This window comes from Oncorhynchus mykiss, chromosome 21, assembly GCF_013265735.2.
Source record: "Oncorhynchus mykiss isolate Arlee chromosome 21, USDA_OmykA_1.1, whole genome shotgun sequence".
Taxonomy (NCBI): Eukaryota; Metazoa; Chordata; class Actinopteri; order Salmoniformes; family Salmonidae; genus Oncorhynchus; species Oncorhynchus mykiss.
In genome coordinates this window covers 33,134,791-33,162,760 of record NC_048585.1, presented here as the reverse complement: position 1 = coordinate 33,162,760, position 27,970 = coordinate 33,134,791, and the positions used below count along the sequence as shown (strand labels likewise).

General features: G+C 45.7%; 1 protein-coding gene across 5 annotated transcripts in view; it reads right to left on the bottom strand.

Moving 5' to 3' along the window:
• LOC110501067 (cadherin EGF LAG seven-pass G-type receptor 1) overlaps positions 1-27,970 on the bottom strand; it is a 112,632-nt gene that overhangs the window by 3,931 nt on the left and 80,731 nt on the right. For 3 of the 5 annotated variants that reach the window (XM_036957692.1, XM_036957695.1, XM_036957693.1), the window contains 25 exons: positions 23,076-23,233; positions 21,556-21,719; positions 21,326-21,451; positions 16,646-16,812; positions 16,318-16,503; positions 16,121-16,234; positions 15,757-15,931; positions 15,310-15,451; positions 14,060-14,180; positions 13,653-13,836; positions 12,687-12,788; positions 11,685-11,779; positions 9,859-10,068; positions 8,962-9,145; positions 8,592-8,741; positions 6,843-7,029; positions 6,072-6,239; positions 5,858-5,984; positions 5,479-5,679; positions 3,215-3,389; positions 2,249-2,361; positions 1,821-1,900; positions 1,416-1,542; positions 929-1,054; positions 641-777 (listed from right to left, as the gene is read on the bottom strand). In XM_036957692.1, coding sequence (XP_036813587.1) covers positions 641-777; positions 929-1,054; positions 1,416-1,542; positions 1,821-1,900; positions 2,249-2,361; positions 3,215-3,389; positions 5,479-5,679; positions 5,858-5,984; positions 6,072-6,239; positions 6,843-7,029; positions 8,592-8,741; positions 8,962-9,145; positions 9,859-10,068; positions 11,685-11,779; positions 12,687-12,788; positions 13,653-13,836; positions 14,060-14,180; positions 15,310-15,451; positions 15,757-15,931; positions 16,121-16,234; positions 16,318-16,503; positions 16,646-16,812; positions 21,326-21,451; positions 21,556-21,719; positions 23,076-23,233 — 3,719 coding nt within the window. The remainder of the gene's footprint in view (positions 1-640; positions 778-928; positions 1,055-1,415; positions 1,543-1,820; positions 1,901-2,248; positions 2,362-3,214; positions 3,390-5,478; positions 5,680-5,857; positions 5,985-6,071; positions 6,240-6,842; positions 7,030-8,591; positions 8,742-8,961; positions 9,146-9,858; positions 10,069-11,684; positions 11,780-12,686; positions 12,789-13,652; positions 13,837-14,059; positions 14,181-15,309; positions 15,452-15,756; positions 15,932-16,120; positions 16,235-16,317; positions 16,504-16,645; positions 16,813-21,325; positions 21,452-21,555; positions 21,720-23,075; positions 23,234-27,970) is intronic. The other 2 variants (XM_036957694.1, XM_036957696.1) reach the window with 2 other exon arrangements.

Genomic DNA, 27,970 nt, shown 5'->3' with positions numbered 1-27,970 from the left:
ACCTGTCTGATGCTTTCTGATCTAAGACTTATCTAGGCTCCAGCCCCGACAAGCCGAACTGCCAGCTGTGTGTGTCTGAAATATTCTACCAGTTACTGTATATACCTCCCTCCTCCAGCCAGACACTCCCCACCCACTGGGCCTAGCCCTAGTTGACCTGTGTAAGTGTGTGTGTATGTGTGCTTGTCGTTGACACACTGCTGTGTTAAGCTGAGCCATGCTTTGCCTGCATGCGTGTGAAATAATATTTGTAGAAAGGTAGAAAAACAGTCACGAAAAAACAGAGATAGATAGAGAGAGATGGCTCAGAGATGCTGTGGAGGCTGTAGCTGGGGTTAGTGTGGAGAGAGAGAGAGGGCTCAGAGATGCTGTGGAGGCTGTAACTGGGGTTAGTGTGGAGAGAGAGAGAGAGAGAGAGAGAGAGGGCTCAGAGATGCTGTGGAGGCTGTAGCTGGGGTTAGTGTGGAGAGAGAGAGAGAGAGGGCTCAGAGATGCTGTGGAGGCTGTAACTGGGGTTAGTGTGGAGAGAGAGATATGGCTCAGAGATCAAAAGAGTAACAGAGAAAAAAAGAGAGATCCAGACTGAGACAGGACAGACAGTTATGCCATTGCCATAGCCATGCGGCAGCCACCATGTTACCTGAGTGTGTAAGCGAGGTAGCTGCTGTGGCTTTTGGCTGACCTGACGGCACTCTCCAGAGAAACAGTGGACTCCCCAATGGCTGACCTGTACAGAGGACCGTCCTCAGTGTACGTGTTGTTACAGTTCAGAGACCGCTGGAGGGAGGGACGAGGGGGGATTGGTTGGAAGGAGGGAGGGAGAGAGGAGGAGAGGGGGAGGGGGGTGTGGAGAAAGAACCCAGTCAGTACCAGACAGTAAAGACATCTGTTCATCCCCTTGTGTGGGTTTATCCATGTGTATACTCACAGTCAGTAGAGATGCTCTGGTAGTGCTGGACTCATCCGGTAAAGCCTTCTTCCCAGTAAAGACATTCTTCAGATTCTTCCTCACTTCTTTATTAAAGATTACATGGAAGAAGAAGATGAAGATGCCCTATAAGGAGACAGAGAGAGACAGAGAGAGAGAGGGTCAGTGAAAGCCTTTTTCAAAAATCCATTCTCTTCACTGATATTAGGCCAGGGCCTGCATTCGTAAATTGTCTCGGAGTACGAGTGCTGATCTAGGACCAGGTCTCCCCCCGGCGATATAATCTTATTCATTACGATCTAAAAGGCAAAACTGATCGAAGATAAGTATGCCTACTCTGACAAGCTTTATGGATGTAGGCCCTGGCCTAATGAAGAGAATGGATTTTGTAACGGCTGGTGTACAGTAAGGCTGAGAGTTTTAACCTCTAGAGTCGTACAGCCTGACCCGTGACCTTTAACCCTGAGCCCTGTCCCTGACCCCTCACCTGCAGACAACTGAAGATGGCGAACAGGTAGTGGAAGGTCATGACATCACTGTTGACTGCCATGAGGCCCAACAGCCAGGTGGCGCTGATGAGCAATAGGAGGAGGAAGGCTGTCCTCAGAGCAGGACTATGTAGGTAGAGGGAGAAACTTGGATTATAACACACACACACACACACACGCACTCATACATACACGCATGGATGCACACCCACACAGTCGCGCATCCACAGACACACACGTAAGTCCTACTAATAGATGGTTAATGTAACATAGGAGACACACACATAAGTCCTACTAATAGATGGTTAATGTAACATAGGTGTAGCTTAACAATGGAATGTAGAGAATGGCCTTTGATGTTCTTAATCTCAAGGGTGTGTGCCTGCGTGTGTAAAAATAATTACATGGCTCCAGACTTCTCGAAGGACCTCTGCCTGCGTCCACAAGATGCCTTAGCTGCCAGTACAAAGATGACAATGTTGACCTGAGAGAGATAGAGACAAGCATTAGTACCATGGCAGACAACAGGGTAATCCACTTACAGTCAACAGATACACTCAAGACCTTAAACTGCAAATCAATGGGGGAGAGAGGGCTCAGGCATGGCATTCACTAAGGAATGAGAGAGAGAGAGAGAGAGAGAGAGAGAGAGAGAGAGAGAGCAAAGGAAGAACAAAAAGAAACAGAAGGGGCAAGGAGAGAAGAAAGAGCAAAGAAATAAAAAGAAGAATGTGACATTGAAAAGAACCGTGTAAGTAAAGTAAAAACCAGTAAGTAAAAATCTATCACTATTACATGTTTAAAAAAGGCACCATTTATCTCAGGCACTCACCAGGACGACTACAGAGATGGGTCCTGCGAAGCTCCAGATGAGGGTGTCGTGGACAGAGAGCCAGCAGAAGTCTGGGTTCCCATAGCCCTGAGGGTCAAGACCCACTGCCAGACCTGAGGAGGGGAGAACCAGAGAAACACATCAACACTGTGTTAGCTACAGGCCTACTGTAAAGTACGAGCATCACCTGTACTGGGCCAATAATACATTTGCACTGTGCAGGAATTCTTTCTTCATTCAAATGCAGAGAAAAATAAATCAGAGGCATCTATTAGAAACCTCCACAAAATAAACTATGCAAGTAGATGAATTGGGCTATTATTGACGGGAGAAGAGAATAGCAGAGAAAAGTCTAGAACGCTTGTGCATGGTTCGTCCACAAATGAAGTTGCAGGTCAAGCAAACCACGTGGGAACAGTGTATACTGTGTACAGGCTTTCTTCCTTCATTCAAATCCATAGATACACACAGAGGCTTCATAAAACACCTCACTCTAGTGCACAACGGTGTAAGCAGATCTACCGGTATTATCCACGAGAGAAGAGAAGAGCTGGGCTGGGTTAGCGTCTTATTCTCTCCCCAGGCTTTGTGCGTGTGCCAGGGTGGAAGGTGATATAGCATTATGGGCCGACTGGCATCAGCAGACACCGGTCTAATCAACTAGAGGAAGTCTTCAGTACAGGAGGAGACATATAGCACTGGAGACTACTACTGGACAGAGACTTCAGGATGTCTCTCCCTCTCTCTCTCTCGGCGCTTTCCCTCACATTATCTGGCTTTTCCTACTGCTCTTGCTCTCTCTCTTTCTCCCTCTCTCTCCTCCAGGTTTCCCACAGGGATCAACAAGTACGCCAGAATACAGACAAGATGGCTTCTGACTCATAGATGTGACTAGGTTTGTTTACCTGGGATTGGGGTGACTGAGTTTAAGTAAGTGTGTGTGTGTGTGTGTGTGTGTGTCCTCACCTGTGATGATTGCAGGTATGCCCCAGCCCATGGCGTAGTAGAACCTCATGTGACCGTGGTTGATGTTCCGGACCTCCGTCAGCATGCGGTAGATGTGGAGGCCCTCCACAAACATCCAGGCAAACGTACACATGTAGAAGTAGTGGAGCAGGATGGCGATCACCGTACACACAAACTACAGACAGAGAGTCGTGGAGGGACAAGGTCAGAGGTCTCCAGGGACATCCATTTCAATCACATTGAGAACCACTAATCCAGGTTACATTCTTCAGCACTGGCCACACTACACTGAGGGTACAAAAGCATCAAGAACACCACCTTAATAAAGCTTCGTCTTGCCCATTCGCTCTCTGAACGGCACACATACACCATCCATGTCTCAATTGTCTCAAGGATTAAAAGTCCTTCTTTAACCTGTTTCCGCCTCTTGATCTACACTGATTTGAAGTGGATTTAACGAGTGACATCAATAAAGGGATCATAGCTTTCACCTGGTCAGTCTATGTCATGGAAAGAGCAGGTGCTCACAATGTTTTGTACACTCTGTCTAGCCCTGAGTGGGTCTCTCTCTCTCTCCCTGCCTCCATCTCGCTCTACTTTTCTTTATCTCCCCCCATGCCTTGTTCCAGGAAGAATGCAGTGTTCTTGGGAATCCCCCAGCAGGTAGAGGAGGGAGAGGACTAGAGCTAGATCACGGAGCTGAGGGTCATCAATCAAACAGAAGACGGCTCAGGGCTGTGACTGGTGACAGCATTCCAGCGCACTGACACACAAACACAAACACACACGGCTAGGCTTCTAACTTCAGAAAAACAAGAGGGTGAGTCAGTGAGTAAGTGTCAATCGTTACTACTGCTGCAACAGCACAACCAGAAGAGGAATGGCCAGCATTCGGAGCCTGGTTCCTCTCTAGGTTTCTTTGTAGGTTCCTGCCTTCTAGGGAGTTTTGCCTAGCCATTGTGCTTTTGCCTCTGCATTGCTTGCTCTTTGAGGTTTTTAGGCTGGGTTTCTGTAAAGCTCATGATATCAAAGAAGTTGATTTGAATTTGAACAGTAACAGTCTATGGAGACAGACTCAGACCTGTATGTCTGTCTGTGACAGGGTCTACTGCCCTGAGGCTCAAACAGTCAGGCACCAGTAACAGCATGTCTCTATTATCACAGGCCCGGAGGGACATCAGGCCTATTAGTGTGTCTGTGTGTGTGTGTGTGTGTGTGTGTGTGCGCATTTCAGAGTAAATTGCATATATGTCAAAATACACTATTAGATTACTTGCTTTTAGGCAAACCTTTATACTGCACTTACAAGTTAAAGGAATCACATGCTATGTGAATACACAGTATCGGCATCTCAGAGTGCCTTAAATAGAAAATCTATTTTTAGACAACAAAAAAATGGTTAGTCCCATCCAGTACAGTTAATTCCTTAGCTCGAACACTATTAGTGAAGCATCAGATGTATAATCCAAACAACAACAAAAAAATCGAGCAGACAAAGACAAACTCTCAGGTAGGACCGATCCCTCTAAGCTCCTGTCAGCACCAGTACCTGAATGGCTACAGGCAAACAAATATCAGCTACTTACCAGAAACCGCTAACTGGAGTGAACCTGAAACAGAAATCCCTGCTTTATCCCTTATCCTACCTGAAAATCCACCTCACTACAGGAATAGGACAAATACTGTAATTGTTGGAGAGGAGTGTGTATGTGGGGGGACTGGGGAGGTGTGTATGTGGGGGGACTGGGGAGGTGTGTATGTGGAGGGACTGGGGAGGTGTGTTTGTGTGTGCATATAATGAACGTGGGTTGTGAGTGTGTTTTTTAAACATTGCAACATGATTTTGGACAAAAAGAGAAACGCGTGCAGGCAGACAGACACTAAGACTTTCCATAGTGATGTTGTAGAGCTTGACTCTTTTCTCAGCACTGTGAATACAATGGAAAGCACACCTGTGCTCTAAGCAGAGAGAACAGGGGCACTTAAGCTTAAGAATCATATCTAGATAGTCACAAATACTAAACATTCCAAACCATCCCTGCTAAAGCATGGTCAATGTCATTTTCAGGAGTTTAGAGGTCAGGGTTCCTTAGTTTTCAGTCACTGGGGTTTCAGTCTGGTTGATCGGTCAGAGATTAGAGGTCACAATTAGGCTTCCTTAGTTCCGTTTACCTCACCAGGTTGTCAGCCTGGTCGATTCATCGGGGCTAGGGTCGTAGAAGTCAGAGTAAGAGGTCAGGGGTCATAGGTTAATTGTTTCTCACCGGGTTGTCAGTCTGGTTGATGCCGATGAGGAAGACGAGCTCGGAGAAGAAGAGTGCGGCCACCAGGTTCCTGTGGATGCTGTGGAGGTTAGAGCGTAGCTTCCTGAGTAGAGCCAGCAGGATGAAGGTGAGGAGCAGGGCTACCAGGGAGGCTGACACCGTGGTGTAGGTCACAATTTTTAGGGGTAACACGTCACCATGCTGGGGAGAGGGGAAGGGAGAGACGTGTATTACATTGTTATAGAACTAGCTCAAATAAAGATCATAATCAAACTCGATAGCAGCAAAGAGTGAGAGGACATTAACTACCCACCCTGCCCATAGCAATATAATGACAACAATATTTAGAGTTATGTACAGTGTATCTCTATGAGCCTACCTCTCTCTTGGAGATGTCCATAAGCACAGCGAAGCTGCTCATGTGGTCACACTGACAGCTGATGTGTGTGTTGTTCCTGTTCAGCAGCTCACATCCCTTAGACGACCAGCCTCCCGTGCCACCAATCCTACACACACACACACACAGAGGAAAGAGAATAAATACCATGTAAAGAGTGTGTGTGTGCGTGTGTGTGTGCGTATGTAGTACTCACGCGATGGAGTGATTCCAGAACACACACACAGGTTTGGTCCTCTCCTCTGTCTCCAGTAGTGTGTACTCCAGTGTGATGGGGGGGTCAAGGGGAGAGGGGAGGGGCGAACCCTCACTGTACACCAACGTGCTCACTATGGGGGTGTTGATCACTGGACGGTTGGGCAGCCTGCTCACACACACAACACATACATATGAACGGGCACCCTCATTTTGATAACTTTTGAAGTACTGTTTACGCACATATGACCACAGACACTCCTTTTAGGGAGTTCCCAAAATATACATTCTCAGCTGTTTGTGGCCACTTGGCGACCGGCCAAATAGTGCTTTACGAGCCCTTCTAGTACCAGTGTAGCAGCTATCATATACACACACAGCGCTAAATATTATGACATACCAACCAAACTGTTCCACATTTAACTCCGCCTTACACGTGTATGTTTCATTTGTAATGATATGTTTTAGTCATGTATAGAGTTTTGAGTGGTCTAAATGTATACAGTGAAAGATTCAGACAGCATGGCAATGATATGTGAGACAAACACCCACAGTATGCCAGGGCAATAATCGCACCTAAAGTAAACAATGGTTTGTGCCAACGCAGTTGTCATATCTGTTGCCACGCGTGAGTAACTTATGACATACGTTATGTCTTTATTATGATGGCTAGATTAGCTACATAGAAATTGATAAAGGCAGTGTCTGGTTATGTCAGATTTTATGAAAGATTGAAGTAAAGTGTGGTAAAATGTAGTAAAGTGCTGGTCACCTGAGGCTCCTACGGTCCGGGTCGTATCTCTCAGGGAGGAGCTGACCCAACGACCTGAACACTATCACCACGGCAACAGGCAGGGGGACGGCGGGCTCGACATGGCGGCGTCTCTTATTGGATAGGGTGTGATACTCTTCAGGGGCGTCGGTCTTAGAGGGCTCGGCGCTGGGGCTGGGTTCGACTACTAGAGAGTGAGAGTAAGAGAGAGAGTTGGAACACCTATTAAAGTCCTTGCTACATAGTAGATTGGGACCCACTGATGCATTAAAACAAAGATAAATTATATAAAGAATAATAGTAAAAAGCTTTGGAGCACCTTAAATTAAATTTTGGGCAAAAAGGCAAACTCGGCTCCATCATTCACTGAATCAGCTGGCTCATTCATCACAAAACCCACTAATATTGCCAACTACTTTAATGTTTTTTCCATTGGTATGATTAGCAAATGTAGGCATGACATGCCAACAACTATTTCTGAACCTACACATCCATGTATAGCTGACCAAATTATGAAAGACAAGCATTGTCATTTTGAATTCTGTAAAGAGGCTCAAAGTAGAGGAGAGATTGACGTCAACACTTCTTACAAAAACAAGTAGTGATGACATGTTGAATGCACCGCGCTGTCTGTTTAAACTACTAGCACACAGCTCAGACACCCATGCATACCCCACAAGACACGCCACAAGAGGTTTCTTCACAATCCCCAGAACAGACTATGGGAGGCACAGTACCACATAGAGCCATGACTACATGGAACTCTATTCCACATCGAGTAACTCATGCAAGCAGTAAAAATACAGATAAAAAAACGGAACACCGGGGACTGTGACGAGGCACACACACACACACACATGATATCATACACACATGATATCATACATACACACATGATATCATACACACATGATATCATACACGCACACACATGATATCATACATACACACATGATATCATACACACACACACACACACACACATGATATCATACATACAGACATGATATCATACACACATGATATCATACACACACATGATATCATACACACACACACACACACATGATATCATACATACACACACACACACACACACATGATATCATACACATGATATCATATACACACACACACATGATATCATACATACACACACACACACACACACACACACACACACATGATATCATACACACACACACACACACACACACACATGATATCATACATACACACATGATATCATACATACACACAGACATGATATCATACACACATGATATCATACACACACATGATATCATACATACACACATGATATCATACACACACACACACACACACACACACACACATGATATCATACATACACACACACACACACACACACACACATGCTATCATACACACACACACACACACACACACACACACACATGATATCATACATACACACACACACATGATATCATACATACACACACACACATGATATCATACATACACACACACACACACATATCATACATACACACACACATGATATCATACATACACACACACATAAAATCATACATACACACACACACACACACATGATATCAAGCTTGACTACAGGCACTGGATCTGTTAAATTGGTAGGTCACCCACAAATCCGAAAGGTTGTGATGGATTACAGCCCAAACGAGTTTGTACGAGTTTGTGCAGTACTCCATATCCAGCGGTAGTGTGAGCAGACGACTGTACCTTTGTTGGGGACCTCCTGGGGCCTAGTGTTGAACTGTGGGAAATGGACAGAGGACGTGAGGTCTTTGGGGTAGTACTCCTGGATCTCATGGAAGCGAGGGAATGAGGCCTGCCCAGGGACAGACGTGTCCAGGTAATCAACGACAATGACTAAGGAGAGAGAAAGAACTACACATCAAGACCAGCTCATTATCAAATAAAGGTGACATTTTACAATTGCACTGAATGGAAGTAAAACTTGACTGCAGTTTACCCAGAGCCGAATTATCAATGGACGATTTGTTCAAATTCTGTGTTAGGGAGTTAGGAATCTGCTCCTAGACTCTCTGAAATCCTCTCTTCATTGGTCTGTAAATGTGTCTTCACTCACTCATATTGTCAGTGACGATGGTGAATGGTATGAGGTAGGTCTTCCTCATGTTCCGTGCCAGGGTGTTGGTGTAATCCTCAAAGTGGCGCAGCAGGTGGGCGGTTCCCCCCTCAGAGCGCTGGATCTGCTCCCAGTGGTCTCTGGTGCCAGGGTCTAGGATGGCACTGCCCGCTCTCACCAGGTTCTGAAGGGTTTAACAATAGCAGGACGGTCTGACAGTAAGTCGCTTTGAATATGGCCACAGCTCAAACTCACAACCTAAAGAGAAATGCCATAATAAAATGTGGAGATATAAAATGGCTCAGATTTTTGTAGATTAGTGTTCGTATTGCAGGTTGACGTTTATTGTCATGAATCTTTCCCCGCAACGAGAACTGAGCAGTTTCCGCTAGATAGGCCAGCTGCAAAGTCAAAATTGTCTATATCGTTAAAAAAACGGCTTAATTTAAGGTTAGGGTTAGGCATTAGGGTCAGCAGTGTGGTAAATGTTATGTTTAAAATCTCATTATAGGACTTTGTGGCTGTGCCAGCTAGTAACCACTCTGCAGAGCTGCCTCCAGGACATGAGTCATCTATATAAAATCCAACCTGTGTTCACATTGGCCAGATCAGCTTCCCCTGTCAGTGGAACTGGGAGAGAGCCAGTGGAGGGCAGTATTCCTCCAGTCTTCCCAGTGTAACTGAGCCCACCCAGTAGGCTACTCCTGAATAATGCACTGGTAATGCACCTAATGCCCTGCGGTCTGACACAACAGACAACTAGCGCAATACTGAGAAATACTGTGCATACAAAAACTAATCTTTGTAAAAAAAAACAACAACATTGCAATTAGACTGTTTGCAATCAGCATACTTTCAATGTTGTTTTCAAAGATACCAAAAACAACAAACTCTGACCTCGTTGAACTCTGCGTCCCTCGTGGCGGTGAGATCGAAGCCTGTCTGCTGACTCTCGTACTGGAGGACCCTGGTCAGCAGCTGAAACGCTGTCTTCACATCGTTGCCGTAGTAACTGTCCGTGTGGTTGGTGGCGTTGTGGAGCAGGCGGACGATCGCTTTGGAGCGCTCGCCATCCATCCGGGACTCGTTACGATGCATCTCCTCATTCTGGAGGGACGGAGGGGAAGAGAAGGAGGTCAAGAATACAGACAGATACTGGAGACAGGTACAACTATATGGACTGTCTGTGGTAGGTTGGTACTAATAGATGAATCCTAACCAGGGGTGAAAGTAGATTGAATTTCTTACCGATACGTGACACCCAAGCACACGCACGTATTCGTTTCATACATGATCTCTGTGGGCCTAGTAGCCTAGGCCAAGTCAAGATTTGTCACATGCACTTTTGTCATAAAATATTCCATGCATCCTCGTATTTGCAGACTTAAGTAAGACGACCTACTTTTCCTAATGTGATGACTAGATCGGATAGTCATAATTTAAGTTTATAATATAACTCAATCACTGGTTGCAAAAAAAAAAGACTGTTCAGCGCAGCACGTTTGCGGCGTAGAGTAGGCCTCGGCTACAAGCTATAGGCCTATCACATGTATTTCTTGTTGGCCTTTTATAAAAACATAGCATGCAATTGTACTACACTTCATAAGACTGGAGACGTTAACAGAAACTGTTTTAATACGACAAAAATGACAGGGTAGCCTACTTTGCTGCCATTGACAAACAGCTCGATAAAAACAACGTTGTCGGATCCATACAATCGACCTATGCAAATGCAACATGACGTCCATCTAACCTGGAGGAGGAAAGGATTGTCCAAAAACCAACAAAAGTGGCATTGGCGCAATGATAAAGACAGTGAATATGCACACTCACCGGAGACGTGGCCGATGTTCTCCGCTAGTGCCAATAAGATAGGCTACTGTTCGCTCAATTAAGATGAGCATTTTGATAACTAAAAGACAGATTGGAGTATTTTCATTGTCATCTCTGTACAGCAATAGCCATTTGCTTTCCAAACAGGCTTTCCACGATTGTATTTTTAAATATTACGATATGCCTGGCTGCCTTTTAATGTGGCATAAACACAACCAGTCATGATGTTTTCATCTGATTGTCAAACGATCATGTAAAGAATACACACCTGTAGGCTACCCACGCACGTTCATCCACTCACAAAATAATTCCAGCATCCAAACCCCAACAGTGCACTGTGGACCCACAATTTGATGAATGGAAAGAGACATCTGTTATAAAACACCCACTTGTAATGTACTGACATTCTGCCATTGTCATTAGGCCTACACTTGTAGCCCGAATGGATGTCCACTGTTATTAACGCGTGCTTTGATCTCAGCCACCCATCTGCACTGCTCGGTCTCAGTCACTAATTTGTGCCTTGTCCTCGCACGTCTTGACCATTCATCTCCGCTTTGGCAAAAATGCAAGTGCTCTCGTTGAACCACAATGCAATTTGGAGCAATTTGCACATTTTCCATGTGGCTGACATTCAGTAATGTTAAATAAGGGTATTACTTCTGATAGCCTGACTTTTGACCAATATGGCGTACCCCCACAATTTATTTTGCTGGGATGCGTACCAGCTTACTTTCACCACTGAACTCTAGATTCGCATAAGTGACTCCAAATTGTGTATAATCTTTCAGTGGGAGATTTGCAAGTTAAGAAAGAGCTCTGCATATGCAGATCTGTAGTTAAAATAGGTCTCTGAGTGAACTTGGACTGGATAAGAGGAGCACACCCACCATCTTCATGAGCTGGGAGAAGGAGACTGTGGTACAGTTGAAGAGTTCAGGAGGCAGCCAGCCCTTTTCATCATTGCAGTGGCGGATAGCAGTTCCTACAGTTCGAAAAGAAACAAGTTCATTGATAGCTATAGTCACAGTAAGAATAGAAAAAACAAAAAGGAATATTGGCGTGTGAAAGAGTTAAACCGGTCTCTTCCTAGCACCAGGTGGCTCTCTACACATGGGTGAAAATGGGGAGTTACTTCATATAATAAATTAGTTAAAAGCACAATCTAAATGCCAACATCATTACCATTAATTCCAAACAATCATTAAACAGAGAAAAGACTTTACGGTTAGAACTGACAGTTGGTTGATGTGAGCCAAGGCGAGTCACCCAATTAAAACAGCCCAAGAGAGTCCTGCGGGGCAACAACGGGTTTCCGTGGTGACAAGAGTAACTAAGGGGGTAACTAGGGAGGTTAATGTGGTTTAATGGGAGCAGGTCAGTGATGTTACGTCTTGGCCCTGCCCATATTGTCTCTACTGCTTAGGCTCTATGTAGAGCAGGAGACCTAACCCAAGCGTGCGCACGCGCGGAACACACACACACACACACACACGGTTCTGCAGTATTATGAATGTGTCTCCAAGCAGACGTTGCCAAGTCTTCTAAACAATACCTTGTGTTTGTCTCTGTCTCCGGCTACTGCCCTCCAGAGACAGAGTTTCTTTAACACCATTGGACAAAGACAAATCTCAAAAGGCCCTGATAGACCAATGAGATGGCCTCGTTAGTGTGCTGCGTTAATGAGTTCCCTCGACAATAGAGAGGTGTTAGGGACAGCAGAAGGCCTTGAACTAAGGGACTCCACAGTACATAACCTCCATTCTCCACCCATACAATCTTTATTATGAATAAAATCCTTTGAAGCATTTGATATCCGTATGAATTGGGCTTTCTATTATTGTGACTGTACCTGCTATGCTAAGAGCTGTGTTGAGTGCAGAGGAACTCACCGATAGATCCTTTGGGACAGTTCATGGCTGCAGGACGGCCAAACTTGGTCTTAGGCCACCAGATCCCTTGATCGAAGGCCTTGGGACAGCCCTCGTACACCACTGAGAGATGAGAGGAGACAGATGGCACATGGTTAGAAGTGGTCCCTATAATCCCTAACCACTGACACAGGGTCAGATGTGTTGAGATCCCCTAATGGTTCTGGTTGGTAGTGAGGCTTGTGTAATCTGATCCTAGATGGTTAGGAACAACTTCTGCCTTGAGCGTCAAGGGCTGCCTTGGGCTGTATTTCACATATCTAACACGCCCAAGAAACACGACTGCTAACGACTCTTACGAGTCTTTCAGAACAGCCAAACAGGCCAGGAATTATATCAATAATCCTACAGAGTGGTTACACAATGTTAATAAATTATTCACCTGATTTCTAATTTTGTAGCCTAATCCTAAACAAAACCTGGTTAAGACTTGTACGCGCGTTGTTATGGCTTTCTAAGTAATGCAGTCTGATCATGTGCTGTACTGTATACACACCCAAGTGCTTATATCCTAAAAAGTGACCATGATTGTAACTCTTTGAAGACCTTTTATAGAGTAAGCCACAAGGTTGGGTTGAAACACTTAGGTGACAGATACGGTATGGGGACTGTGGTTCTTTACTGAAGCTAGAGTGGGATCTAAAAGAGGGAAGGCCTTGAACCAGACTATAGGGAGGCAGAGGTTCTGTTCAAATACTCTGAAGATGAATCCTTCCTTCCTCCAGTCCTTGGCGTTATAACTGATCTGACATGTCTGGATAAGAGGAATCCTTGCTTACATGAATCCAAATTGAGTGAGATCAATTATTACATCAAGGAAGGGAATACTTTTCAAAGTATTCAAAAAGACAGAATGCCCTCACAGGCTCTCAAGGTCACATTTAGGAGTAACAAACATTTGCACGTGCATCATTTCCTTCCACATACCTTCGCAACCGGTGGCGGTGACCTCGGCGAAGGGGTTGTCACAGCGGTTACACTGTTGCCCAATGACCCCGGCCTTACAGGGGCACTGTCCGGTGTGTGTGTCACAGGTACGGGAGTGGGCCCCTAGAGGGAAGCACTCACAGGGGTAACAGGTGTCCTCATCCTTGGGCCGGTAGTAGTTATCCTGGGGAGAGAGAAGATACGGTTAGTTTACTAAGCCTACAACATGCAGTATTATCTACCAGCCCATTGTTTAAGAATGGTTGGTTGATTTGGAACCTATTGGTGAGTTGTGGCCAATTCCTACTAGGTTTGTCATAGTTTACAATTGGGGGGCTTCAAGAGGAAAGATAGTTTGATTCAAAATGCATAGCCTGTGAGAAGAGTACCTGTGATTATCTTCTTACCTTGCACCGACACTCTCCACTGGTCTTGTTACAGTCAGGGTTGAATCCTTTGCTGATGTCACAGTTGCAAGGGCCACACATGGGGTTCCCCCACCAGCCCCGAGGACACGGCTTCTCAACCCTGACACATCACACAATAACAACGCATTTAGTTGCCTTCAGCACATAATGAATGGAAATAAAATGGCAGGAAAAAAAGTACGAGAAAAAAGGAGACTGCATTTATCCTTACATCACATACCTGCTATATAACGGTATCACTTAACAACATGAATCTAGCATAAATGTTCTATCCCTTGGAAGAGAGACACAACACAGTGAGTCAAACACTCTTTCTCCAACACTTTCATGTCTCTGAGCTGATGGAGGGGTAAGATAGTGGGTTATGATAGGGGCAGGGTAGTCAGTAGCAGAGTATCAGTGCAGGTGGAGACCAAACACCTATGGAGGAGCACTGAAGCGTGAGGTGGTCCCACAGCCTGCCTTAGACAGGAAATGATGTGTGACATATGGGTCAAAGGTCAGTGGGTAAAGAATTGACATGCAATCTACCACCCAGAGGAATAGTCAGGAGTACGTTGCTAGCTACTGTTACATAACTACAGTCCTACAGGAGCCAGTTATGGCCAGAACCTAATATAGCCAAAGCTGGCCTGAGGCTTGGCTTACCGTTATATATATATGGCCAAAAACACACATACACTCACACAAACGCCCACTAGAGACCCCGTTTGCATTTAAACCATACACAACCACACACATAGACACTTGTTACAAGACCCAGTTAATGTCTAGAACAACACACAGTGGTTTCATCTAACCCTCTGGCTCCTGCCTCTGACACTCACGCCAGATTCCTGCTCTGATCAAAGGCAGATCTGGGACCAGTTTTGGAAGAATAAAAATCCCCCAGAGAGCTCAGATCACAGGTCTGGGAAAAGCCACAGCTAGGGTTCATTACCAGCAGGCTTACGTCAGGTGCTGGAGAAGGACTGTTTTGAGTTAAGGCCAGTAAAAGTAGAGCCTGTTGCCAGTCAGATGAACGGTGAGGCGCATATTTGTGAAAGACAGAGAGGAAGGTAAGGGAGCAGAGGTTGATTAGGCTAACATGAAAACAATCAGATGTTGCGTTGATTTTGGAGGCATGTGAATGTGTGTTTCCCCTGCACTGTGGAGCCAAACCAGGACACACACATACCCACACGTGCACACACTTACACAGGCACTTGCACAAAGCGGCCAGGTCTTACTTGTTTTCGCAGTACTGTCCGTAGTAGTTCTGTCCACACTCGCAGGTGTAGCCATGGGAGGAGCTAGGCTTGCGGACGCAGGTGGACACGTGCTCGCAGGGGTTGAGGTGACACGCGTCAACGCACTCCCTCCCAAAGTAACCTGGGAAAGGACACAAGTCACAGAGAGAAGAGAGAGACACCTGGTCAGCAGGTCTTCAACATGGCAGAACTATACACAGTTATTTAATGGAATGAAAACTCGGTCAAAGCTGGAGACTACAAAACAGCATTCCTATGGTGAACATTTTTGAATGGTGTGACGAGATGCAGACACAGGTGTGTGTGTGTACACCGTGTGTGCTGACAGCATGTGTGTAACCTGGGTCGCAGACGCAGGTGTGTGTGTGTCTACTACAGTGTGTGTGTGTGTGTGCGCCCCCTTACGAGCGCATGAGTGTGTGTTACCTGGGTCACAGACGCAGGTGTGTGTGCTCCAGTCGTCGCTGCAGTGGCTGTTCTCAGGGCAGATGTTAGAGTCACAGGGGTCAGCCAGGTCACAGCCGTCCTCTACGCGAATCTTAAAGCCCTGCAGCATGTTCACGTTGACCACGTTGGTGGATGTCTCACCCATGCGCGCACCCTGTGGGAAAGAAAACATGCCCTCTCCATTAGGTCCCAGAGAATCGCAGGTACACACTCTCCTCGCATGCTCTGCCCACAGCCCCTAGGTATTAGATAAAGACAGGTAGGTATATACATACAGAGGGCTACAGAACTTTATGTTGTGAAGAATAATGTCATCCAGACGTCGTTTACTGTTAAAACGTACCTGTATGCATCCGGTGAAGCCATCGTGGACGTGGTTCCCCTCTCCTGGTAATCCTCCCAGATACAGAGCCCTCAGCCTCAGACCTGGCAGCTCGTTACCTATCTCCACAGACCTCTGGAGACATGCAGACACACACAGAGTGTAAGATTTGCTGTGTGTGTGTTTGTATCTGTGTCTGTATGTGTATGTCTCAGTACCTCGTACAGCCCGTAGTCCAGTGACACCAGGGCCATGTATTTGATGTCCTTGCCATCTTTGACGCTCTTCAGCTCCACAAGGACATGGTGCCACTCCCCATCGTTCACCCGGACTTGAGGGAAGCCCAGCACCGCTACCCGCTCAGATCCCAGAAACACCTCAAACCTCACGTACTGATCACTTATCTGAGGGGAGGGTGGGGAGAGAAAGAGAGAGAGATAGAAAGACAATTACTACACACAGGTAGTCTACTGAACTTCAGTCAACCATATAACACAACTTACCTTCTTGCGCTGTTGTTGTTATTGTGCGTGTACAATAACTCACCAGTAAATTGATAGTAGAGAAGTCTCCAGCGTTAGCCTGCATCAGTGTGCCAGTGCCTTGCCTCGTCCGGAACATCAGGCCCATGTACCAGGGCACAGCGATGGTGACGTCGAGGTCACTCCACGACACCAGGGCCTGGCCGTCAAAGTGCTGTGGGGACGGCATCACTAGAGGAGGAGAATAATACAAAATCAGAATCACATAATATATTCAATAATCACTGCTATTAAGGCAAATCACGTGTTATACACATCACATGCTAAGTAGGGCTGGGAATTGCCAGGGACCTCACGATAAGATATTATCATGATACTTAGATGCCGATACAATATGTATTGTGATTCTCAATTTCTATATGTATTGCGATTCGATACTGCGATTTTATTGCGATTCGATACTGCGATTTTATTGCGATTTGATGTTCCAAATATATTATTCACTGTATGTCTGCTACAGAGAGACACAAGAGAACATGAGAAAATGAGTTCTGATTAGTCATGGAACTAAAAGTGCAGAAAGCGTCTTAGCTCACTGTTTAAAAAGAAGATGGAGAACAAGCTATAGGATGAGAAATACCAGCGTTTTGGCGACTGGCGACTAGGGCTAGCCAGCAAACAAAACAAAAACATTTGTATTTTTACCTGGAGTCAAAGTATCGATACAATATCGTCAAAAACAATATCTCGATATGTAACTGTATTCATCCCCCCCCCCCCCCCCCCCCCCATCATTAATGCTAAGTATGTCAGACTTACAGATTGCATCTTGTATTTTTGTATTCTTCCAGGGAGAATAATTACAGTAGCTAATCCACCTCACCATGTCTAATTCAGCTATAAGACATCATTACTGTCAAAAACCTTGTACCATACAGGACACTAATCCTTCTTTGACAAACATGCCCACAGTATAACACATCAGACATGCTGTAGTCAGTCAGTCAGTCATTCAGTATAACACATCACACTCCAGAGCACCCACTAGCCCTGCAGCCAAACAGACATGCTGTAGTCAGTCAGTCAGCCATTCAGTCAGTCAGTATAACAGTTGTATGTCTGTCAGCATAGCACTAGGCTGTTCCCTATGAGACAACTGAAGCGCTAAGCTCTCTCGATCTCCCTCTTCTCCGCAGGGCACATATTTCTACTGAGGCACAGAGTACACACACACACACACACACACACACACACACACACACACACTCTCAGAAGATGCATGGGGACTAACTCCTGAACCATCTGTGTCTCTCCAACTTTCTTTTCACACGATACATTGTTCATTTGCAGTGCCTGGAAAGAGACAAAAGATGTACATGAGGCATAAAGAACAACATCAGAGATAGTCTGGAGTTGGATTCCTTCGAGATACAGTTCAGAAGAGAGTGGAGAGCAGAGGAAAACCACCAGCTCACACGAAACCTTCACACTAACCTAAAAACACTCACAGATTGATGTGCAACTAAACCACATCATCAACTCAAAAAAAAAGAAACCCTCTTTTTTCCTCTCACTGTCAACTGAGTTTATTTTCAGCAAACTTAACATGTGTAAATATTTGCCTGAACATAACAATATTCAACAACTGAGACATAAACTGAACAAGTTCCAGACATGTGACTAACAGAAATGGAATAATGTCCCTGAACAAAGGGGGGGGGGGGGGTCAAAATCAAAAGTAACAGTCAGTATGTGGTGTGGTCACCAGCTGCATTAAGTACTGCAGTGCATCTCCTCCTCATGGACTGCATGCCAGTTCTTGCCAGTTCTTGCTGTGAGATGTTACCCCACTCTTCCACCAAGGTACCTGCAAGTTTCGGACATTTCTGGGGGGAATGGCCCTAGCCCTCACCCTCTGATCCAACAGGTCCCAGACATGCTCAATGGGATTGAGATCCGGGCTCTTCACTGGCCATGGCAGAACACTAACATTCCTGTCTTGCAGGAAATCATGCAGAGAACGAGCAATATGGCTGGTGGCATTGTCATGCTGGAGGATCATGTCAGGATGAGCCAGCAAGAAGGGTACCACATGAGGGAGGAGGATGTCTTCCCTGTAACGCACAGCATTGAGATTTCCTGCAATGACAACAAGCTCAGTCCGATGATGCTGTGACACACCGGACCCTCCACCTCCAAATCAATCCTGGTCCAGAGTACAGGCATCGGTGTAACGCTCATTCCTTCAACGATAAACACAAATTCAACCATCACCCAAACCGCGACTCGTCAGTGAAGAGCACTTTTTGCCAGTCCTGTCTGGTCCAGCAACGGTGGGTTTGTGCCCATAGGCAACGTTTTTGCCAGTGATGTCTGGTGAGGACCTGCCTTACAACAGGCCTACAAGCCCTCAGTCCAGCTTCTCTCAGCATATTGCTGACAGTCTGAGCACTGATGGAGGGATTGTAGTGTAACTCGGGCAGTTGTTGTTGCCATCCTGTACCTGTCCCGCAGGTGTGATGTTGGAATGTACCGATCCTGTGCAGGTGCTGTTACATGTGGTCTGCCACTGTGAGGATGATCAGCTGTCCGTTGTATCTCCCTGTAGCGCTGTCTTAGGCATCTCTCAATACGGACATTGCAATTTATTGCCCTGGCCACATCTGCAATCCTCATGCCTCCTTGCAGCATGCCTAAGGCACGTTCACGCAGATGAGCAGGGAACCTGGGCATCTTTATTTTGGTGATTTTCAGAGTCAGTAGAAAGGTCTCTTTAGTGTCCTACGTTTTCATAACTGTGACCTTATTTGCCTACCGTCTGTAAGCTGTTAGTGTCTTATCGACCGTTCCACAGGTGCATGTTCATGAATTGTTTATGGTTCATTGAACAAGCATGGGAAACAGTGTTTAAACCCTTTACAATGAAGATCTGTGAAGTTATTTAGATTTTTACGAATTACCTCTGAAAGACAGGGTCCTGAAAAGGGACGTTTTTTGGGGGGCTGAGTTTATGTCCAAACCCACAGAATGCGTCTGGGAAATCCTGAATTATCGACTGTCTCGTCATATTTCTCTTCCTGCGCCTGCCTCTACAGTATCACGGATATGCCTATGGTGTCCATTGCTGCTCTAAAAGTGATATGATTTCTATGATTCCCGTGCTGTCCGTACCCATGATATAACGTCTATGGTTTCTACTTCCTACACAGCTTGTCAACAAGTAGGGAAGCAGCCAAACCATCCGTGTTACTTCTGTTCCTAAGTCCAACTACAGATACTCGATCTGCTGCCTGGCATCACTACACAGCTACCTCTTCCAACCCAGACTAGATGGAGATATTTGATCAAATATCAATGTGTGTGTGTTTTATAATTGTTTGGAAGCAGGCCCTAGAGGGTAAATCAAAGCCACCCTCTTACTGTTTTATAACTCAGTAGGAATATTACTCATATTCGTGTAGGAGCATTCAAAATAACAATATTTTTGGCAAGTGTTCTGGTTCTATTGCCCTGGCCTTGGGATAGTTTCCCAAATAAAGAAATTGCTTTTGACATAATGCTGACACACACACACGCACACACACACTACAGCTTCCCTTGATGACTTTAGATGTCTCTGTGTGCGAGACAGGACAGGCACAGTGTGAGTCACTTAGTTTAACCCTTTCAGAGGAACACACACACACACCATTTCAGTACCCCGCTCCGGACCACAAAACCAGTAAATCACTGTCATACAAGCATACAAGCGCTATCATTAGGCCTGTTAGACACACACACACCACACCCCACCCATCATCCATCCCTAGTGGGGGATATGAGCAACAGAACAGTCAGGATCAAAACAGGGCAAGCTGTAACAGTGTAACCACACATCATATATCTGTCTATCACACTCCCACACCTGTCCATCAGCACGGGAGTATATAAGACTGCTATGATTGGTACTGTAAATACACACTACAGGAGCGCTGTGGTCTGTTCCATGTAAACACTCTAGCTCAACAACAGTGGGGCAACCACAGGGTCCGCGTGTGTGTGTCCACGTCCCTTGATCCTGGCACTGATATGTGAGTCAGAGTTGGTCTTTGTCTCATTAGTGAAATAGACAACAGCTCTTTGGGCCATGCTCTAAGTTTCACTATTATACTAACATTTAGCTTCTGCATAGCACGTGTATGAGTCAGTAATGACCAGTCACCTCAGGTTCCTGCTGGATCTCTATCCGCAGATACACTTCCTTCACACACACACACACACATGCACTCACACACACCCTTCTTGATCGCTATCTGAAAAGACACTTCCTTCAAAGGAAGCTAAGCCACATTAACTCCAGTGTCCTTCCTCACTTCCTTATGCAATCAACTGTAACACAAACAAGTCCTGCTCACACTGACGCATACAGATGCCGACCCAGATATTCAATATGAGGGACCCTCATTGTAACATGCACGGCTGCAGTCCTTATGCCATCTTGAAACACACACACGTAACAGTTTTGCTTCTGTCCCTCTCCTTGCCCCAACCTGGGCTTGAACCAGGGACCGTCTGAACACATTGACAACAGCCACTCCACAAAGCGATGTTACCGATCACTCCACAAAAGCCGTGGCACAGCAAGAGAAACAACTACTTCTAGGTCTCAGAGCAACTGACGTCACCGATTGAACACTACTAGCGTGCACCGCTAACTAGCTAGCCATTTCACATCGGCTACACACACACACACACAGACCCTCACCTTGTTCGCAGTTCTTGCCCCCGTAGCCCAGAGGACAGTCACAGCTGTAGGTGTTCCACTTGTTGACACACACTCCTTCGTTCTGACACAAATCCTTAGTACAGAAATTGATCTTGGCAGGACAACCTACATGGGTCATGATAGATGTCAATCAGTAGCAGTAAACAAACAACACAGCTAACCTGAGTAAAGATGACAAAAATATGTTACCTGATGACAAAGGTTGTTACCTGCAGTGGTTCCGTTGTTAGCGATGAAGCTGGCCATGTCGGTGGGTTTGCTGTCGATGCTCAGGTTCCTCATGCAGCCCACAAAGTCTCTGTTCCTCACAGGGAAGTCCTCGGGCAGGTTGGGAACACCACCCAGCAGCAGCGGTCCTGTCAGGTCCAATGATCTGCAGAGGAGAGGAAACGGGGTCAGATTGGAGACAAAATGGCACTTAGAGTTCCTCTAATGGTTCTGGATCCAAAATGGCGCCCCAGCCCCCAATGGATTAGGAGCTAAAGATGCACCAACAAAGTGCCAACTGATGGGTAATGGACTTAGGTGAAAACGAAAGTCACACACTATATTGAACTCTCTTTCTTTGGTGCCTGGTGACAGACACCAAAGTCTTCCTCAAAGTTTCTTAAGTTTTCTAAAGGGGATTACAGGGTACTGATGGTGTGAGTAGTATGGTTACCCTGCAAAAGGTTATTTGTCACAGGCCTTGTTGACTGAAAGGACAAAGCCACTGTAACCCAGCTAGCTGGCTTGATTCATTCCTCCTTCTGTAACACCACCAACGGCCCAGAAGACTTAGCAGGCAGCAAGGACGCTGGCTAAAGCAGCCACTTAGCTTACACACAAGCCTCTAAACTCACAAAACATCCAACGCCCAGGGTTTAACGTGAACTATTGCGACGCGACACCAATGCATAACGTAAAACATATGATCAATTTGAAAACGGCAAAAGGCCAATGTCATATGGTCTAAAAATGCCACAAAGTACGTGTCGAACGAGTGTCACACAATGCATGCTATTTTGGGCCGGTCCTTTGTAGCGATTGTTGCCTCTCACTTCAGGAGAAGCAGCTAGGGTGAGGTCTGAAACGACAAATAGGTAAACAGATAGATACTGTGTGGGTGCGTCGTAACTTTCACTCCTTTTCGTCAAAGACCTAACCTAAAAGCCTTGGGTGTCGGCCTCAGAGTCAAACGGAGCCACGTACCTTACTGTAGAACAGCTCTGAGCCTACCATAGTGGAGCGACCGGTTCTAAAAGAATGCAGCCTCATTACCCCGTTACTTTGATGTGTTTTTCTTCTTTTCCTAAATGTGTTCTAGCTCGCTGCCTTGCCTAACATCCCTAATTTGAAAAGGATCTTGGGTTCGGATACAGAAACAATTAGTTGCAGTGGTAAACGTCTGAAAGATTAAGTAAAGGTTAAGCCATGTTAGGCTGTGTAAGAGGCCATGTCTGAGATATTCGTCTGACAATTGAGAGCATGTCAATCCTGAGAGATTAAGAGAGAGAAAGGCAAGGTAATGTGGTGTAATGAAGGTGACTGAACATCAGTCCTGCACTTACAACACTGACTCCTATTAGCCTAACACATATTAGCCTCACTGAAGGTAGTGGAATGAACCTGAAGACAGAGGGGGAGGGACAGAGAGAGAGAAGAGAGGGAGAGAGAAGAAAGAGAGAGAGAGAGAGAGGAGGGAGCGAGTGAACGAAAAACAGAGAGAGAGAAACAGAGAGACACTCACTTTTTCTGTCCTGTTTGGGTTCCCTGTGCAGCACAGGAGTAATTGCCGATCTGGTTGCCAAAACGAACTGCCATGGCAATGTCACAATCGTCCACAGCAACCACAGCCACCTTCTCACCTGAGGGTCCATGGGGGATCCCCAGTCGACCAATGTTGGGCTGGAACACAGAGGTCATAGGTCTGATGATTATTACAGGAATGGTAAAAACAACTAACATCAATAATGGAGGAATGAAGAAGTTGCCCTCGTTTGAAAATCAGTTTTTACTCATTCTTTACTGTTTGAAAACAGTTTGCATTCTAAAGATTGCATGAAACTTAAACAGTAAAAAGCTATTAGGTTAATTTGGTCATAACGGACACTGATGAGAGCAATTATCCTGATCAAGGGCTCTGGCCTATGAATGTTAATCTGAGAGAAATGAAGATCCGTTTAGAAAATCTGATCCAACTCATTGGTTTTAAACACAGTGTCAAAGCTCAGGCTGAACGTTCATTTGCAGGAAGATATTTCCTCTAACAATAGGCAAGCAGTGGGCTTGTGTGGAAAGACCAGTATTGTCTCACAGTGTATTTACTCCACAGCCTGGCCTGAGACCACAGATTAGTTGATTATCTGTCTCTCTGTCTCCCTGGAAAACAGTAAAGAGGTAAATAGTCTACCCGTACAATAACTCCCGTACAGACCCCAACTCAGATGAACAGTAAAGAACTTACAATAACCCCTACAATAACTAACTACAGATCACAATGCAGAAGACCACAGAGTTTACAGAAGATAGGAAGGGTTTTAATCCTGGGTGCTTCAAGATTGGGCTAGAAGAGAGGAAGAGAATGAGAAGGGGAGAACGCGAGAGGAAGAAAAAGTGACAGAGGGGCCGGCAGAGTGTTTATCACTGACAAATAACATTAAAGTAACAGGACAGTGTATGGCAGGGCAGACAGGCTGTGGGAGGAAAGATATACAGAAATAGAGAGGGAGACTATAGTTAGAAAGAAGTGGAAAGAGAAAAGAAAATGAGAGAAAAACAAGAGAAAGTTGTGAGCGAGACAGAGAAACAGAGAGCAAGCTCCATTTTGGGTCAGAGCAGTCCCAGGGTGGCACAGTTGCCAGGACACAATATCCTTTAGCAGCACTATCACTACCACTCCTTTAGCCCCACCCCTTTCCACCACTCTCCACGCCTCTCCACCTTCAAAAGACTTTCACATTTTCCATATAAAGACCTACCTAAACAACAGTGCGCTTCTGACCTCGTTACACTCCCTACATTACACTCTCTTTATCTGTCCCCGTTTCTCTCACACACACACACACACACACACACACACACACACACACACACACACACACACACACACACACACACACACACACACACACACAGGGTTTAACAGGGACAGTGTGTGTCTAGCAGTGAGGGTATTTGATCCCTTTCCTGTGGAAGTGTGACAATGGGGAGGATGGGCTGTTGAAAGGCAGGCAGGTGTGGTCCAGCAGCAGAAGCTGGAGCAGGCCATTGTGGGATAGCTCTCAGACAACACACCACCAACTGTGTCTGGACGTTTACAAAGTACAAAAGCTTAATAAAAAGGTCGTTCGCACAGGACTGGTCTGAGGATGTAAGTCATTTTAGGTTACTGTTCTTTGCAGTGTAACCTCTATTGAAACCCCTAGATATTCTCTGGCTCATAGAGGGAGAGAGAGAGCGAGAGATAGAAAATGAGAGAGAGAGAGGTAGGAAGTATAGAGCGCGAATGCTTTGAACTTTTTAAGTAGAGGTAGCGAGCCGAGCCGGCGGCGTTTCTTGAGGTCGAGCCAACTTCTCTTGGTACCACGTACAGCTCAGTACCGCACAATGCCCTGGTCTGCACTCACACTGGGTCGACCTGTAGAGCGTCATAACTCTGGCTGGCCAGGCCTGATTTAAGAGCTGCACTGGGAGCTGGCTGGCTACGCTCCGAAGGCACCACTAGAACTCTCTAACGGTTTGATTTACTATAAGAGCTTGAATAGAGAGCTAAGCACCACGGCTCTCTGTCTAATCTCTTTATCAGAGAGCAGAGAGAGGGAAAGTAGTGGCACCATTACTGACAAATGTGCACATATTCACGTGAACCCACGAATGCAAGCAAGCACACATTCACACACACACACACACACACACACACACACACACACACACACACACACACACACACACACACACACACTTACTGCCAAACACAAGAAAATAATGACTTCCTCGCCTTGCCACATAACCATGAGAAAAGATCAATATTCGATAAGAAACAGTTGCCTGGAAAAATAGCACGAGGCCGAGTTACATGCCTGTCAATCCTCCATGCTTCAACATCAAGGAAGATCTGTGCTAAATGAATCAGTGTAAGTGAATGAGAGAAAGGAGGGGCAGTTCTCAGAGTGGATAATGAACATTACCCTCTTAGCTGTGTGTAGGTGAAGTGTCTGCTGAATGACCATAGAGGTCTAGTGGTAAATGTTGTAGCCAGCTCCCTATTGACAGGCCAGGCCAGCAGATCAATGGCTCTCAGGGTGAAGTGTCAACGGTATACAGTACTGGCCTCCTAAGCAGACACTCTCACACTCTCTGGTTATGTTCCAAATGGCACCCTATTTAACAGCAATGTAGGGCTCTGGTCAAAGATAGTGCAGTGCACTACATAGGGAACAGTGTCAGCCTAGTGACACTGTATGATTAATGAGACGAGGGGTGAAGCCACTCCATTGGCACGCAGAGAGGCCCATTAACAGTGAGGCATACACACATGCACACTCAATGAAACCCCACTCTATACTTGGCTTGGGACACCAGGCCTCTCTTTATGCATTGGCGGCAACACACACTCAGCGGCAGTGGACTGGAAAAGAGTTGAGTGTGTGTGTGTGTGTGTGTGTGTTTATGCCCAGGGGGACAGGGAGGGCTGTGTTAGGGAAGGTACAATATAATATCCTCTTTACAGTTACCTTTAGAACAGAAACACAAATACATAATTGAGCTCAGGTGCATCCGGTTTCCATTGATCATCCTTGAGATGTTTCTACAACTTCACTGGAGTTCACCTGTGGTAAATTCAATTGATTGGACATGATTTGGAAAGGCACACACCTGTCTATACAAGGTCCCACAGTTGACAGTGCATGTCAGAGCAAAAAGTTTGGAACCACCAAGACTCTTCCTAGACCTGGCCGCCCGGCCAAACTGAGCAATCGGGGGAGAAGGGCCTTGGTCAGGGAGGTGACCTAAAACCCAATTGTCACTTTGACAGAGCTCCAGAGTTCCTATGTGGAGATGTGAGAACCTTCCAGAAGGATAACCCTCTCTGCAGCATTCCATCAATCAGGCCTTTATGATAGTGGCCAGACAGAAGCCTCTCCTCAGTAAAAGGCACATGACAGCCCGCTTGGAGTTTGCGCCTAAAGGACTCTTGGACCATGTGAAACAAGATGATCTGGTCTGATGAAACCAAGACTGAACTCTTTGATCTGAATGCAAAGTGTCACGTCTGGAGGAAACCAGGCACTGCTCATCACCGAGCCAATACCATCCCTACGGTGAAGCATGGTGGTGGCAGCATCATGCTGTGGTGATATTTTTCAGCGGCAGGGACTGGGAGGCTAGTCAAGATCAAGGGAAAGATGAACAGAGCAAAGTACAGAGAAAGCCTTGATGAAAACCTGCTCCACAGTGCTCAGGACCTCAGGCTGGGGAAAAGGTTCACCTTCCAACAGGACAACGACCCTAAGCAAACAGCCAAGACAACGTAAGAGTGGCTTTGGGTCAAGTCTCTGAATGTCCTTGATTGACCCAGCCAGAGCCCGGAATCCGATCGAACATCTCTGGAGAGACCTGAAAATACCTGTGCAGCGACACTCCCCATCCAACCTGACAAAGCTTGAGAGGATCTGCAGAGAAGAATGGGAGAAACTCCCCAAATACAGGTGTGCCAAGCTTGTTGCGTTATACCGAAGACTCAAGTCTGTAATCGCTGCCCCCTTTGGCATGGATTATTTTGTATGAGGGCATTTAGGCCACACAAGGCGGATGGATGCCACAGGAAATTCGAGGCCCGGTGAGAATATTATCAAAAGTTGCAGCCTGCACAAGAAACAAAGCAGAGCTCATGCCTTTCATGAGACTTTTTTCAAATCATTATTAGAGTCGCATCAAAACATATAGCCCAACGTTTTAATCCAAGCTAAAGTTGAATAAATCATTCTAAATGAAGCATATAGGAGAATCTGCTTCTTTGTTAACCGCTCAACACAGAGTAGAATTCTAAGCAAATCTTGTCTGCTAAATGCACTAGTGTAGCCGACAGCCATATGGCACAGCCAGATCAGGACCTAACATAAGGACAACTCAAGAGTATGCTATTCTGTTCTTCTGAAATAGACTACATTTTCTTCATATCATGCTTCTTTAGACATGTCTAAAATAAATCATACATTTATTGTGAAGGTGTAGGCTATATTACATGGATTTATTAGACTTTTTAAAATGTAGATGTTGCAAAGGTCTGCATCAGTGGCTTGTAGGCTATGCGTGGAAGCCAGGAGATGCTAAATGTGTTTATGTTAATTAAAGGGTAATTTACTGTGAAACCAGCAGTTATTTGCTTGACAATCGCCGGCTGATAACATTTCATGACCAGCACAGCCCTACTCAGGACGTTATATAATTAAGCAATAAGGCCCGAGGAGGTGTGGTATATGGCCAATATACCACGGCTAACTGTTGTTCTTATGCACAACGCAATGCGGAGTGCCTGGATACAGCCCTTAGCCATGGTATATTAGCCATATACCACAAACCCCAAAGGTTCCTTATTGCTATTATAAACTGGTTACCAACATAATTAGAGCAGTAAATAAG